Source organism: Propithecus coquereli, unplaced genomic scaffold (genome assembly GCF_000956105.1).
Source record: "Propithecus coquereli isolate 6110/MARCELLA unplaced genomic scaffold, Pcoq_1.0 Scaffold79, whole genome shotgun sequence".
In the NCBI taxonomy this organism is placed as follows: Eukaryota; Metazoa; Chordata; class Mammalia; order Primates; family Indriidae; genus Propithecus; species Propithecus coquereli.
In genome coordinates, this window is record NW_012154062.1 from 8,225,468 (window position 1) to 8,239,789 (window position 14,322).

The window sequence follows — 14,322 nt, forward strand, 5'->3', positions numbered from 1 at the left end:
TTTTTGGTATATTTCAAATCATGTGAATTAAATATATTCTTTTTATTTTTAATTGCAGACATAGAAGAATATTGCATGGAAGTGTTATGTAAGGTAAGAAGAATCTTGGGCCACATCTGTAACATCTCTTCCACTCCAGGTTTCTCGTCAACGTAAGCCAGGAGCTCAGGTGTCCGTCCAAACCCTGGGGAGGCTTCCAGGCTATAGACTTCTACGAAAATCGAATGCTATTTGGAACGATAGCCAGCACGGATGAAGCATTGACTGTGTGTCAAGTCCTGCTCCGAGCAATTGGCAGAAGAGGAAACTGAGTCACAGGGAGGTTAAAGTCACCACCTGTGGTGACAGAGCCAGATTTGCACCCTGCAATTCTGTACTAAATTGCTTTCCATTCGGAGAATTTTTTAAAAAATCACTTTATTTCCATAAAGCTGTTGGCCAGATCTAGGCAGTTAGTGTGTGGACTGCAACAAGGACAGAGTTCCTATTCTGAGACAGGTGTGGGCACCGCCAGGCAGAGGGGACCCTCGAAATCGGTCCCCGAAACACGTATCTTGGGTCACTTAAGAGCACTGCTCTCCGGAAGAAAGCGCTTTTACCAGAAACAGACACGATGAAGCGTGCCGCTCCTTTCCCCACCGTTCTGCTCTGCGAGCATCAGTAGTGCCTCCCCGGCGGGGCGTCACCCAAGAGAGTGGAGCGCTTATGCCCACGGAAGAGCCCAGATCTGAATGTTCGCAGCGGCATCGTTCACAGTGGCTGAGGAAGGACGGAGACGTGGTCTGTCCGTGTGGGGGAGGAGGCGGAGGTGTGGTGCCCGCTTCAGCGTGAACGGACCTTGAAGACACGATGCTCGGTGAAAGAAGCCAGTGTCTGTGTCAGGGACGAGGGGCAGCAGCACATTGTCCTGGAGGTGGGGCAGTGTCCCGATGGCAATGCTTGGGCAACCCGGGGCAAACCCTGCAGGGCACTTGTCTCCCCTCCCACTCCAGGAAAGAGGCCAGGGTCACCGTCTTACAGCGGATGTGGCCTGGCTGGGGACGCGTGCTAACGTACACGGAACAATGCACATGCGTGTTTGGAGTCAGCCTCCTTGCTGAGAGCGTGCTGGACAGGCAGGCGGACGCCTGCAGGAGCCGGCTCGGGCCACAGACTGGGCGGCTTCAACAGCAGACATTCACTTTCTCACAGATCTAGAGAGCGGAAGTTCAAGGTCAAGGTGTCGACAGGGCTGGTTCTCCTGAGGCCTCTCTCCTTGGCTTGCAGACAGCCACCTTCTCCATGTGCCCTCACGTGGCCATCCCTAATCTCTTCTTATAAAGACAATAGTCATATTGCATTAGAGCCCTCCCCCCCGCCAGGTCCTCATTTTACCTTAATCACTTCTCTAAAGACCCTGTCTTCAAACACAGTCAGCATCGGAGGTACGGGGGTTAGGGCTTCAACACAGGGATTTGGGGGAACACAGGTCAGCCCATCACAAAGGCCGAGGCGAGTGGATACAACTTCTGATTGTGTATGTGCGTTTTCTTCCCTAGGAGATGGTAACCTTCCTGGATAAGCTGGTAAGTCATTATTTTGAACCGATCTCTTTGGAGAAGTCCGTTTGGCCTGGGTGATTAGAGAAAAGGTCTAAGCGTTTGAGGGTGTCGGCTGCCGGTGCCTGGAGCAGGATGGAAGGGCAGGGGGCACACTTAGGGGCAGTTGAGGGTGTGCGGGGAGAGTCGCAAAGACGAAGGTGGAAAGAACAAGGAGTGTTCGGAGGACAGTGTGGAGACAAGCTTGTTTCCTGCTTGTTTTTTAATGAAGAGCGAGTTGCAGGAAACAGGGGTAGAGACCTTTTCTGTCTTCGAGCCAGGGAATGTAGCAGGGGTACCCCCTGGGCGTAAGTGCACACTGTGATGCTTGTGCGACGTTGCGTTGTTCAGATGTCCCTGTCATTAAGCGACATGTCACTGTAGACACTCAGTGAAGGGGAGCCGATGTTGTCATTGTTAGTAGCAGCAGCAGAGAGGAAAGAGAGGCAGAAAGAGAGAGATTAAAGAAGCTTTTGAACGGTTACTGGTAAATTAATGAGGGGAGCTCCCAAAAGACCGGGGGTGGGGTGGGTAGAATCAAAATCATTCACTTAAAGACGTATGTGGACACGTGGCAGACAGTTATACTTCTTTTAAGATAGAAGGGAGGACAGGGCCACACAAAACTGGATTTGTGGGAAGGTGGAGAGGGAGGAGGAGCCCACGGCCCGTGGCCTTGGTCGGCTCAGAGAACTAAAGGGCCAACCATTTGTGCGGGGGTCTGGGCTGATGGGGGCGGGCGTGGAGGGTGGATATGGGACATTCGGAGCAGCAGCTGCCATGGGTCGGGGAGGAGGCCCTCGCATCGAGGGGCTGGCGGAGGGCTGGGCCTCTTGGGGCCAGAGGTCTTGGGCTGTCAGCACCTCACTCCCGAAACCTGCCCACGCTCGGTCCCCTTCCTTCTTCTCATGCAGGGCCTCTCTCAAGCCGTGTTCATCGGCCACGACTGGGGAGGCGTGCTGGTGTGGAACATGGCTCTCTTCTACCCCGAGAGAGTGAGGTAATCAGGCCTCAGCACAAGCGTTTGTGGGGGGACTGGGCTTGCATTCCCACGAGAATTGTTCCTCGGATCTTTAACCCCAGAAAACTGGAAAACAAGTAGGTGATCTAGGAAGGTGACGATACTGTAGCTCTTTAGTGCCCACTGACACGGTAACAAGGAGGCCTGATGAGCTACAGTTTGAGGAAGCAGCCTCTGTCCCAGTTACAGGCAGTGGGACAAATAATCTGGGGCCCGAGTGGCCAGTGGGAGCACAGACGAGTCATGGCTGACCTTGAGGGGTCGCAGTGAGGCAGCAGGGGAGTCGGGGTTGTAGAGTTGAGTGCCAAGAAGGACTTCAGCCCTGGACTGGGAGTCAGAAAATATGGCCTTCCATTCTGCCCCACCCTGGCTATGTGACAAATCCTTCACTTCTTGGGCCTTGGCGTCCTCAGCCGCAGAATGGCAGCGGTAACTCCCACCCCACAGGTGTGTGCGGCCACGCTCCCTCTGAACTGGCGGACTGCGGTTAAAACCCGCCTGACCTCCCTCGTCAGCCTGGGGTCTTAGTGAGTTAGACAAACACCATCCTCAGCGGCCGTCTGTGTCTCCCTAACTAATCCAGTTACTTGTATTTGCTAAGTTTACAAGATCAGAACCGTCAGGGAACTTGGTGCAGCTTCAGTCTGGCTCACGTGGTAGGATTATATCAAAGGCTGAAAAGAATCAAATCTCCCCACCCTTAAAAGCCAACGCAAATGCTCTCTTGTCCACGAGGTCTTCCATGACGCCCAAAGCCAGAAATTCCTTTGGACTCCTGTGGCTGCTCTGTGGCTCGCATCCCAGTCTGTCCCATAATGCAGTCATGTGTGTATTTTTCTATTCTTCCTTATTAGATTATAATAAGCTCATTGCGGAGAGAAATTTATTTTATATTCTCTCTCCCCTAGTATATAGCACAGAATTACACTCAACCCAGAGGAGACACAGTGAGTGAATAAAGGGAGGGAAAAAATGAAGGCATTTCTAAAAACTAGAGAGAGATTCGAGTGTCCCCATATTCTAATCAGGTTGATATAGTGCACGTAACGTGTGTGTGTTTCTAGTCCTAAGGCAAGTAGGTGAGAAATATTGCAGTTTAGTGGGAAAGAAACACGAACTATGAATCAAAAAATCTGAGTTCGAATCCCGTTCTCCCACACACTGCCCGTATGAGACCTCAGACACATCATTTTCCCGCTCTGGGTTTCAGTTTTGACATGCACGGTCCTTTCTGGTTCCTGCAGACCATCTTCTCACAGCATCCATGTCCTGTTGCCTCTTATTTCTGTAGGGCGGTGGCCAGTTTGAATACTCCCTTCTTCCCGGCAGATCCCAGCGTGCACCCCCTGGAGAGTATCAAAGCCAACCCAGTGTTTGACTACCAGCTCTACTTCCAAGAACCCGTGAGTGGGCCCTGGGGGCTGCGATGCCACGTTCTTGTTTGTCTTTCCCCTTCCTGCCTCCTTCCTGTCTGCATATCTCTGGCCCCTGTAATCTTCTGTGGCATTGGACAGAAATGATTTTACAAATGGGCTCGGGCGAAACTGGCTGCAGCATTCAGCTGGTGCTTTCCAGGTGGAGGCACATTTGTGCGTGTGCATGTGCGTGTCTGTGCATCTGTGTTGGGGGTGGGAAGGAGGAGGGTGCAGGGGATGGTGCACCAAGTTCTCCTGCTTCTCTGAAATTGTGGAACGTAGCCCGTAGCTCGGGGCGTATTAAGAGCTGCCCCTTACTTGTTCTCTGGCTGAGAGGCTGGTGACACCCACCTCTCTTGGTGACAGCTCTGGGCCTCTCTGCGCGGAACTGGTGTCTCTGCTCACTGAAAAATGAGCTCTGTGATTGCAGCACCCGGGGTCTAAGGGTCTGCAGCAGGCAGGTCCCAAGTGCACTTTGGAGAGGTCAAGAGGGGCTTAGGTATCAACCCGCGTGCCACGAGATGCCCCCTGAACGGTAGGTGATATGTGTGTTGGGGTGTCTGTGCCACCACTGGCTGGAGCTCTCCGAGAGCAGTGTCAAGAGTCAGTGTCATCTGCCCTAGTGCCCCCCCCAGCTGCCTTCTTCTATGGCAGGTGCCCGATACTCATCTGTTTGCAGGCTCTGGAGCCCAAAGTCCAGCTAAGTCTGGATAATTCCAGAGAGAAGAAAAGATGTTTCCTTCACTCTCCAAAGGGAGACGAAGAAAGGGATATGATTAACAAGGAGCGTGAGAGGTGTCCCCACATCCCTCCCCCAGCCTCCGCCCTCTGGTGCCCTTAGGAGGCGCCACTGCTGGTGAGGACCGTCCCAGTTTCCATTCAACGAGTAACTCTGCTCTCACGACGATTTTCATTGATAACTGGCGCCTGTGTGCTGCAGGCAGTGACCTCGTCTGGTAAGACGCCCGGAGTCTCCACAGCCTTTTGGAAAGATGCTCAGTGCATCATGTCCTGCATCCTAGAGCAGGGCCAGGGCCGGCCTTGCCGTGGCCTGGTGTGCGGGAAGCGCTGAGCTTCCTCTGGCTTGAATGGAGTCGGAATGTCCGTAGTCCGGTTGAGGTGGTCTGAATCGGAAGGGATGGATGTGATGTAGATGTGTATTACTTTGCTGGGGCTGCCATGACACAAGCCGCAGCTTCAGCTACAGACATCATTCTCGCGCAGTTCTGGAGGCGGGAAGTCCAAGGGCAGGGTGGCAGCGGGGCTGGTTTCTCCCGAGGCTTCTCTCCTCGGCTTGTAGACGGCGTCTTCTCCCTGTGTCCTCACATGGTCGCACCTCTGTGCATGTCTGTGTCCTCATCTCTGCTTACAAGGACACCAGTCATCTTGGATTAGGGCCCCCCACAGAACCTCGTTTTACCTTAATCACCTGTTTAAAGGCCCCATCTAGTACCACGTTCCGCGGTACTAGAAGTTAGGGCGTCAACACGGAAATTTGGGGGGGGTCGCAATTCAGCCCATACCAGACGGGGAAAGGGGAAAAGGGACAGTGCCCTGGTGAGGGGAAGCAGACGGGTGGCCACAGCGTGGGTGCTGTGAGAAACTGGCCTGCTCGTAGTGAGACCCGGGGGCGTGGGGCAGGAGGAAGTGACCCTCGTGTGAGACCTTGACGGTCGGCCCCGGTGCGTAGTCCGTGTCAGAAGTAGCGGAGACTCACTCCAAGCTCGTCCGTCCCCTGTAACGCACGGGTCTGCGTACATTTTTCCAGTGAGACTGGAAGCCGGAATCCCAGGCTAAGGTGTGATCTACCGAGTGTCACCTTTCTGGGGCGTTTGCTTCACCCTCGTCCACCTCCAACTGGTGAAGTAGCGGTGGTGGGGAGAGAAACTGGTGTCAGTTCTAGGCCGTTGAGTGGCAGCTGCCTTGGCCTTAGGGAACTGAGCGGGGACAGAGCCCCAAGAAAAACTGAGGAGGTGGTGTTCTGGTCCCCCCACCTCTCCCCGATCTCTGGTTCTGCCTGGCCCCGGCCCCAAGAACCCACCATCTCCCACTGGCCTCTGTGTGCCCAGAGCCACCTCCCCAGGGGACCCCGCCCCACCAGGCCCTTCCATCACCTCCAGCGCCGTAGCCACGGCTCACGTCTTTACCTTCTTCCCTCACCCAGCCCCCCCCCCCGCCTGGCTGCAGGTTACAGCAGGCCCTCAACACCCTGGCCCCCAGTCCCCAAATGGGGTATAAATTGGGGTGATGCCTGTGGGTACTTTCTCTCCCCCCTCTTTTTTCCTTTTTCTCTTTCTCATCATTTTGAATCGAACATTTGTAAGACTCTTATCTGTTGCAAAACAGAGAGGCTCCCAATGTGGGTGAGGGGTTGACCATTACAAATATGTTTCAGTGTCAGAAATGTTTTGACTGTTTCTCGTGAAGAGTTAATATTCGTTAATTCATCTAGCTGATACTTATGCACCTTTTGTCCGGTGCCAGTTTCTGCAGGAGATATGGAGATGAGTGACCCTCCAGGGCTAAAGAATTCTTGGGGGGACGGGGAGGGAGCAGACACGGGGAGAATCCGCAGCAGGAAGGACACCTGAGTCTGGCTGCCCACAAGGAAACAAAGTCACTTCTCACCGCGGGAGAGAACATGGAGATGGAGCCAGGAAGATGAGTAGGATTGGGCGGGTGGACTGAGAGGGACGGGACTCCACCTTGAGGGAACGGAAGGCCGAAGGAAGATGCAGGTAAAACTTGCTTACCCCAAAGGTCGGTATCATGGGAGATGAGCCAGCTCCTAACAGGATATCAGGGGTCCTCAAGGTAGGTTCCAGAAGGCCTGGAACGTCTTGAAATTGCTCACAGAATTTAGTATGTGTGTGCATTTTTCAAGGGGAAGAGTCCCTGACTTTCATCAGAGCCTTAACACGTCAATAGAAGCTGAGCGCTGCTGGGTTGGGGGGCCTTGCTGTACCAGGTGTGGTGCCCCAGGGGGCAGCAGCGTGACCTCACCTGGGAGCTGGTTAGACGTGCCCGTTCCAGCTCTGCCAGCCAGGACTCTGCGTTTTACCAGATTCCCCAATTGATTCATACGCACATTAACTAACCGCCCAGCCAGGGCTTCCCCGCTTGCAGTTCCCTAGCCCAGGGATCCTCAAACGTCAGTGTGCATCAGAACCACCTGGAAGGCTCAACCAAACACAGCTCGCTGGGCTCCACCCCAGAGTTCTGACTCAGTAGGTTTGCTGCGGCCAAAAAACATGCATTTGAAACAATCCCCCAGCTAATGCTGCTGGCGCTGAGGACGCACTTTGAGAACCACCAGTAGAGCCCCAGGAAAGCAGCTCCCGTGGCATCTTCCAGGTGGGGCGGGCGTGGACGGCCAGTTCTTCTCAGGGAGTGAGAGACGATGCAGGAGCAGATCTTGAAGGGCATTGAGGGTCTCAGGAATAATAGCTTTTCTTTATTGCATTGATCCTGAAACTTCGTGGAATTAGGCCCCCTTGACACTCTTAAAAATTAACGAGGACCTCAAAGAGCTTTAGTTAATGTGAGTTATACATGTTGATATTTACCATGCTAGAAATGGAAACTTTAAAATACTTACTAATTCATTTGAAAATAACAGTAAATGCGCATGTTAACTCAAACAACATTTTTATTTTAAAAAACTATATTTTTCAAACCCTTTTCATGTCTGGCTTAATAATAGACACAGCTGAATTCTGATAATTATGTCTTCATTCAGGCTACAGCGATATCACAGGTTATGTAGCCTCTAGAAAACTCACTGTATGCTTATGAGAGCGTGAGCATGAAAAAGATAAATAACACGCTGGTATTATCACTCTCTTATCTCCTAAGCCAAGCAAACAGAGGCTCTGAGGGGTTGACTGGCCCGAGACCAAATACCTGATCGGGTCAGGATATCTGCCTACGCTTGTTTGACTACAAAGCCCAGGTGCCTGTCCCTAAGCCAGGCTGTCGGGGAGCTTGGACTTTATTCTGTGTGCTGTGGGGATCTAAGCAGAGAAAGAGGAACAAATCGGGATAAAGTTCAAAGTCCTGATTGAAAAAGTGACCTTCGGGAAAAGATGCTTAGTAATTGCAGCCCTAGGACGGACAAAGTGTTTTGTTTCAAAGGTCATGATAGAAATCAGTACCTCTATTGTTCTGTGGTAGCAGCCGGGTTTAAATCTGCAATAAGAGTTTGGGGAATGGTTTTGTTCTTAAGAACAAAGCCCCTTGGCAGGGAAATGTTAGGTATTCAAATTGGTGGTCTGGTCGCGGAAAGGCACCCAGCAACCAGTTTGGGGTGAACCCGGCTGCTGGGACATGTCATCACAGCAGGGGCTGGGTCTGAAGGGGACTGTGCACAGCCTGTCTGGTCCAGACTCTCTAAGGAGTGCGTGTGCAAGACTCTCAGTTTCCACATCTGTGAAAGGTTGGTCTCCAACAGTTTTCAAACAGGTAATAGCGTCAAACTTAAGCTGACTTCAGGTCAATAAATAAAACCGATGACGTAGTAGAGCAGCTCTTTGGTTCGGGGAGGGTACTGGAACCCCTCCTCCCCGCCTCCCTCCTCCCCAGCCAGGAAGAGGCATTTACGGTGTCTCCCGCTTCTCCCAGGGAGCACTCGGGCAGCTCTAGGCTCGGGCAGCCTAAGGAGGGCTCCACCTGCGCGGTGGGTGCACCTGCCTCTTCTTTGCTGGGACCCACAGGGCGAGGCTTAGGTCAAATCCAAGTTTAGATTCAGCCACCAGCTCTGTGAGCCCTTAGCCAACGCGTTACTGTCTTGTCCCAGGTGGGCGTCTATCAAGTCTAATGGAAACTAAAAAGGTTTCTTTCTCTTTCCTTCTCAGAGAAGAGATAACAGGCTTTGCATTTGTGTGGTCAGAAAGGAATGGGGATAAGGCGGCTCTGACACCTTTCCATTTGATTCTTAGGATTCTCGAAGTCCTGGCTTAGGCTGGGGGATAGCTCAGAGCCCCTTCACACCCCCCAAATGAGAACATCTCTAGTTATAGCCCGAGAACCCTTCCCTCTCCCACCTCCTGACACTGTTCTTTTTACTTCTTCCATTTTTATTTCTTTGTATGTATTCTTGTTTGTTTGGGGAAGCGTGGGTGGCAGGCACGTGTGTGTGTTTTTGTGTGTGTCTGTGTGTCACCATATAGCAAACTAGAGGCAGATTTCAGGCACCGAAACCCCCTTTCGTTTAAGTGTTTAACCAGATGAGAAAGCAGGGAACAGAGAGAAAATGTGGGAAAAGGGAATTATAGGCAGGAGTCACGGGAGAAGCTTTCGCCTGGCTGAAGGGGACCCCAGTATCCACAAATGAGTTTTTTCTCCCTCGAAGCATTGAGTCTTTCTTAACACAGTAGCTCCTTTAGGCTACAGGGAGTAATTAGTTACAGGGTTTATTTTTTAGGCTTTTTTTATCATTATAAATAATTCATGCTTGCTATTAAAAAAAATACTGAGTTGCATAAAGTAAAAATTTAAATCTCCCTTTACCCGTATAGAAGCTACTAGTATTACTATTGATAGTTTGGTATTTTCCAAACATTTTTGAAATATGCTATTAAGCAAGTATGTGTATGTATGTACATGCATGTATATATACTTTTTACATAAAGATTAACATTTACTAGATCTTGGACAGATTTCCCGGTCAGCACATGCAGATTTATTTCATTCTTTTTAATGGCTGCATGGTGCTTCATAATAGAGGTGGACCATGGTTTATTTAACCAATCCTCTGTTGAGGGACATTATTTTGATTATTTTCACAGCTGAATAATACATTTTAAAGGAAAGTGCCGCCGTGTGCTGTCTTACTTACCAGGCTTTAACTATCATGACTAATTTTTGTGTGTTTAATGGAAGAGACCCTTGGCAATTGTCTTCCTTTTCTTAAATTGGTTGTGTTATGGTGAAGAGAACCAGCTACTGAGGGTTTGGACTCCAGCATTCGCATTTATAATCTGCCTGAGCTTGAACGAGGCACTTGACACCTCTCGACCTGCCTCCATCCGTGTATCGGGCCGCCCAACTCGGTGCAGCTGTGGAGAGCGAGAGTTAGCGCCACCAGATGTGGAGGTGGCACCCAAGTGCCTTGGGTCCTTTCAGAGCCACCCTGAGTGTGGACGCTCCATCCCTCTCTTGTCTGACTGGCCGGACAGCAGTCAAAGGTAGGCAGTTTGCTCTTTCTACCCAGATTCCAGATGCTTCTATCCACTGGCGTTTTTGACCTCAGGGACAGCCACCCTGGCTGTGTCTCTGGCCGGGGAGATCTCTGCCTCAGAGTCTCACAGGAATTCGAGTCACTGTTGTCTAGGTAGACAGAGAACACGCAGCCGAGGTGCTGGCCCCAATCCCCTGCTCCGTGGGAGGCTCCATCTTCCCTCCTGGACTGTCCTCTACTGTTAATGCCCAAGGGCTGGCGGCTGGGCTCGGGCTTTGTGGAAGCTGCAATTTGATTTAAGCAGCTGTCTCCTCTGTCTTAGCAAAGAAACAATAGACGCAATTAAGTGCATCTTCTCCGGCACTAGGCAAGAACAAAAGAGAAGATTAAGGAGGAGAAACTTGGCTGGGGTGGTGAGGAGGGCAGCTGCCCCTGGGAGGAGGTTTGCGTGATATGGCGGAGGCCATCCCGTGGTCCTCCTGCCTGGGGGGACCTCCCTGGAAATGCGGGACAGAGAACGCCACCCCTGTCTGCACTGCGAGCGAAAAGTGTGGACAAAACTCGGTCTCCTTCATCACGTCGTGCCGTTCTGGGGCTCCTTTGGCAGAGGGTTGAATATGTCCATGGGGCGCAAACCCTGGGGTGAAGAAGAGAAGTGGGACTTCCCAAACCCCACCCCGTGGCCTGCGCATCTGCCACCTACTGCTCCCCAGGTGGGTGTATGGCCACACCGAGCCTGAGGTGATGTCACCCTGGTCCCTTCCCCCCCCATTCCCCCCACCCCAAATCAAGATACTCCTTGAAGAGCTGTATCAGTGTCCTGGGGCTGCTGGACACACTACCACAAGCTTGGTGGCTTAAAACAACAGAACTTTATTCTCCCACCGTTCTGGAGGCTAGAGGTCCAAAATCGGGTGTCAGCAGGGTTGGTTCCCTCTAGGGACTGTGAGGGAGAACCTGTCACCATGCCGGCAATCCTTGGAGTTCCCTGGCTTGTAGCTGCGTCAGTCCGATCTCTGTCTTCACGTGACCTTTCCCTCTGTGTCTCTGCGAGTCTCTCATCTCCCTCTCCTTCTCTTGTAAGGACAACGGTCATTTCATCTTGAGATTCTTAATTATGTCTTACTATATTTCCAAATAAGATTGCATTCACAGGAATTGTGAGTCAGGAGTTGGATATATGTTTTTGGGGGAGCTACTGTTCAACTCAATCCATTGGAGTATGATGACCCTGGGATGTGAATAAACTATATTTCATCAAAAATTCTATTTAGGCCGGGCGCGGTGGCTCACACCTGTAATCCTAGCACTCTGGGAGGCCGAGGCGGGCGGATTGTTTGAGCTCAGGAGACCAGCCTGAGCAAGAGCGAGACCCCGTCTCTACTAAAAATAGAAAGAAATTAATCGGACAACTAAAAATATATAGAAAAAATTAGCCGGGCATGGTGGCGCATGCCTGTAGTCCCAGCTACTCGGGAGGCTGAGGCAGGAGGATCGCTTGAGCCCAGCAGTTTGAGGTTGCTGTGAACTAGGCTGACGCCACGGCACTCACTCTAGCCTGGGCAACAGAGTGAGACTCTGTCTCAAAAAAAAAAAAAAAATGAAAAATTCTATTTACCTTTATTGATTTTTAAGTTTAATTTTAATCATCACATTGAGGGAGTGTGACAAGATATCTAGATGGACATGTTTCTCAGACAGTCGGAAATATGTCTCAGGAATGTGGGGAAATCGAGAGAGACTGATTGGGAAGCCACAGACACTCAAGGAGGTGAGAACTAAAAGTTTCCTTCTAACAACGAGTGTCTGTGATTTTAAGTTTAAAATAAAGAGGGGAAGAGAAGAGGGAGGTGGGTAGTGAGAGAGGCCGCTCTTGGAACTCGGATGAATTCTGAGGTTGGGTTCACTCCAGGACACTCATGTGGTTTCTAAGTTGGCTCTAAGGGTCTCTTTGTCCCTAAAGGACCTCAGAGAACCGTGAGACAAAGCTCCTGGCGCCATGGGATTCCTAAGGCTCTGTTCTGGGCGCTTGTTTCAGAACCTAGAGGTGTCTTCAGCATGCCTGCCCCAGGTGATAGCTTTTGTCCAGTTGACTTTGCTCTGTGGGGTGCTGCTCCGCCGGAATTAGCTGTTCAATGAACTTGATCAGAAGCCACAGGCCGTGTGGCCCAGCAAAGTCTGCATCCCACACTCTTTCATTCTTCCTTCCTCTCTCCTTCCCGCCATCTCGCCATTTTGGGAAATCTACCATCACCACGCTAGGGCAGTGGGAATAAAATCACGAATAAGATAGCGTGTGCCCCTAAGAAACCCCCAGGTTGGCGAGGGGACCAGGTCTAAGCACAGATAATTGCGATGAAATTCCGTAACTTTAATGCTGGAGGTGTTAATGATAATGAGAATAACGGCTACCGTTTACCAGCGTGCCTCCTATGTGTCAGGCATTTATTTGTAAGAAGCAGGTGTTATCTCATTTAATCCTCACCAAACCCCCATTTTACAGATGAGGATACCGAAGCTTGGGGGTAGGAAGGTGCCCAGCCTAAGTGCCGGTACCTGGGCTTGAAACTGTGTTGGATTCTAAAGTTCATCCTTTACTGTCCCTGCTCAGGACCACAAAAGGAGGAGCCCCCATCCAGCCGGACAGACAGGAAATTTGTCATTGCTCTGTGGGACTTAAAAATACAGTCTCACCCCATGTAGATGAGCGCTGCGTGGGCTCGGCTGGGCACACAGCCGGAGCACAAACACTGTTATCTTCCTCCCTTCCTGACCCTGATCTTTATCCCATTCTCCCTGCCCATCTGATGTGCTGTTTTGATTTTTTTACTTTTTTGTTCTCTTTGATCTTTTATTGATCCTTTCGGCATCCGGCATCCGTTTGCTCTTTTCAAGATCATATGAGGGCAAAGCCCTGTCCAGGCTCCTGCACGTTCCCCCAAACACTGGAGCGCATCCCCGAGCTCGTGAACAGCCACTGTTTCCGGGACGGGGACAGCTCTCAATAAATAAGAATGACGACCGAGGGCAGCACGCAGGGCTGAGCAGGGCTTGCATCGATCACTGAAATGTACTTCCTCCCGCGGCCGCTGCCTACCTTCGCATTCATCGTCCCGCCGCAGAAGGCCCCATCGATTCTTCACTGTAATGGAATCTTACAAAGTGGAGGGGGTGTAATTAACACACAGACGTGGCTTTCATCGGAAAGTCTCCAACCACAGATCCAGCACCGCCTGGTGATAAATGTCTTCTTTCCTTCCGTGCTACCATCGCACAGATCCCGAGCTCTCAAGGGGAGTGATGTGCAGAACAAAAAAAAAAAGGTGACCTCTGAAGTGTGCAGGGACCCAGGACCACGAGTCACTGGGAGGAACCCTTTGTAGATGTGGCTTTAGGGTCCTCCTCTCTGGGAACGTACACCCAGCTCCTGCTCTGTCCCAGGAGCAGCTCCAGCTGCTGCCGAGGACAAGATGAGTTCCTGCCCTCGCGGTGGTCCCGGGAGAGCATACCCCGGGCCCTGCGGGATCCAGGAAGAATGGAGTTATCTATCCTTCGGTGGTGGGAGAAGGCGGGACTTCATGGAGAAGGCAGTGTTTGGCTTGGGCGTTGAAGGCCAAACCGAGAGAAGTAGGCGCTCTTGGTGGAAGTCACAACCTGTTAAACCGGGGAGGTGGGCCAGTAGGGGCCCTGTCCCAGCTCTTCAACAATGGTAACCTTGCTGCCTTGTCTGCAGGAAGACAACCCACTGGCAGTCTGACGCTCTGTGATTCGGCCCAAATCAAAGCAGCTCGTTTTGAAGTTATTATAGCAAAATTTAGATGCATGAACAGAATAGCTTTTGGCTCAGTTTCTGGCTTTTCCACTTGGATTCTCAGAACCCTCCAGCCCTTCTCTTCTTACCACCTGTCAGCCTCCAACCTGTCCCTTCCAAGGGAGTTTTACGAGTCACACGTTCTCGTTGTGGGAATTTTGGAAAACACAGGAGAAGGCAGCATCCATAAACCCACCTCCCGGGGACACCACTGTTAGCATCTTGCATTTTATATTAACCTTCTTTAAAAATGTGTGGGCCGGGCACGATGGCTCACGCCTATAATCCTGGCATTCTGGGAGGCCGAGGTGGGAGGATCG

The 14,322-nt window shown here is 51.4% G+C and overlaps 1 protein-coding gene across 1 annotated transcript in view; it reads left to right on the forward strand.

The window, feature by feature from the left end:
* Positions 1 to 14,322, forward strand: part of EPHX2 (epoxide hydrolase 2, cytoplasmic) — a 44,562-nt gene that overhangs the window by 20,366 nt on the left and 9,874 nt on the right. Inside the window, 4 exon segments of the mRNA XM_012663046.1 lie at positions 59 to 93; positions 1,539 to 1,565; positions 2,492 to 2,577; positions 3,890 to 4,001. Of these exon segments, the coding sequence (XP_012518500.1) occupies positions 59 to 93; positions 1,539 to 1,565; positions 2,492 to 2,577; positions 3,890 to 4,001 (260 nt within the window).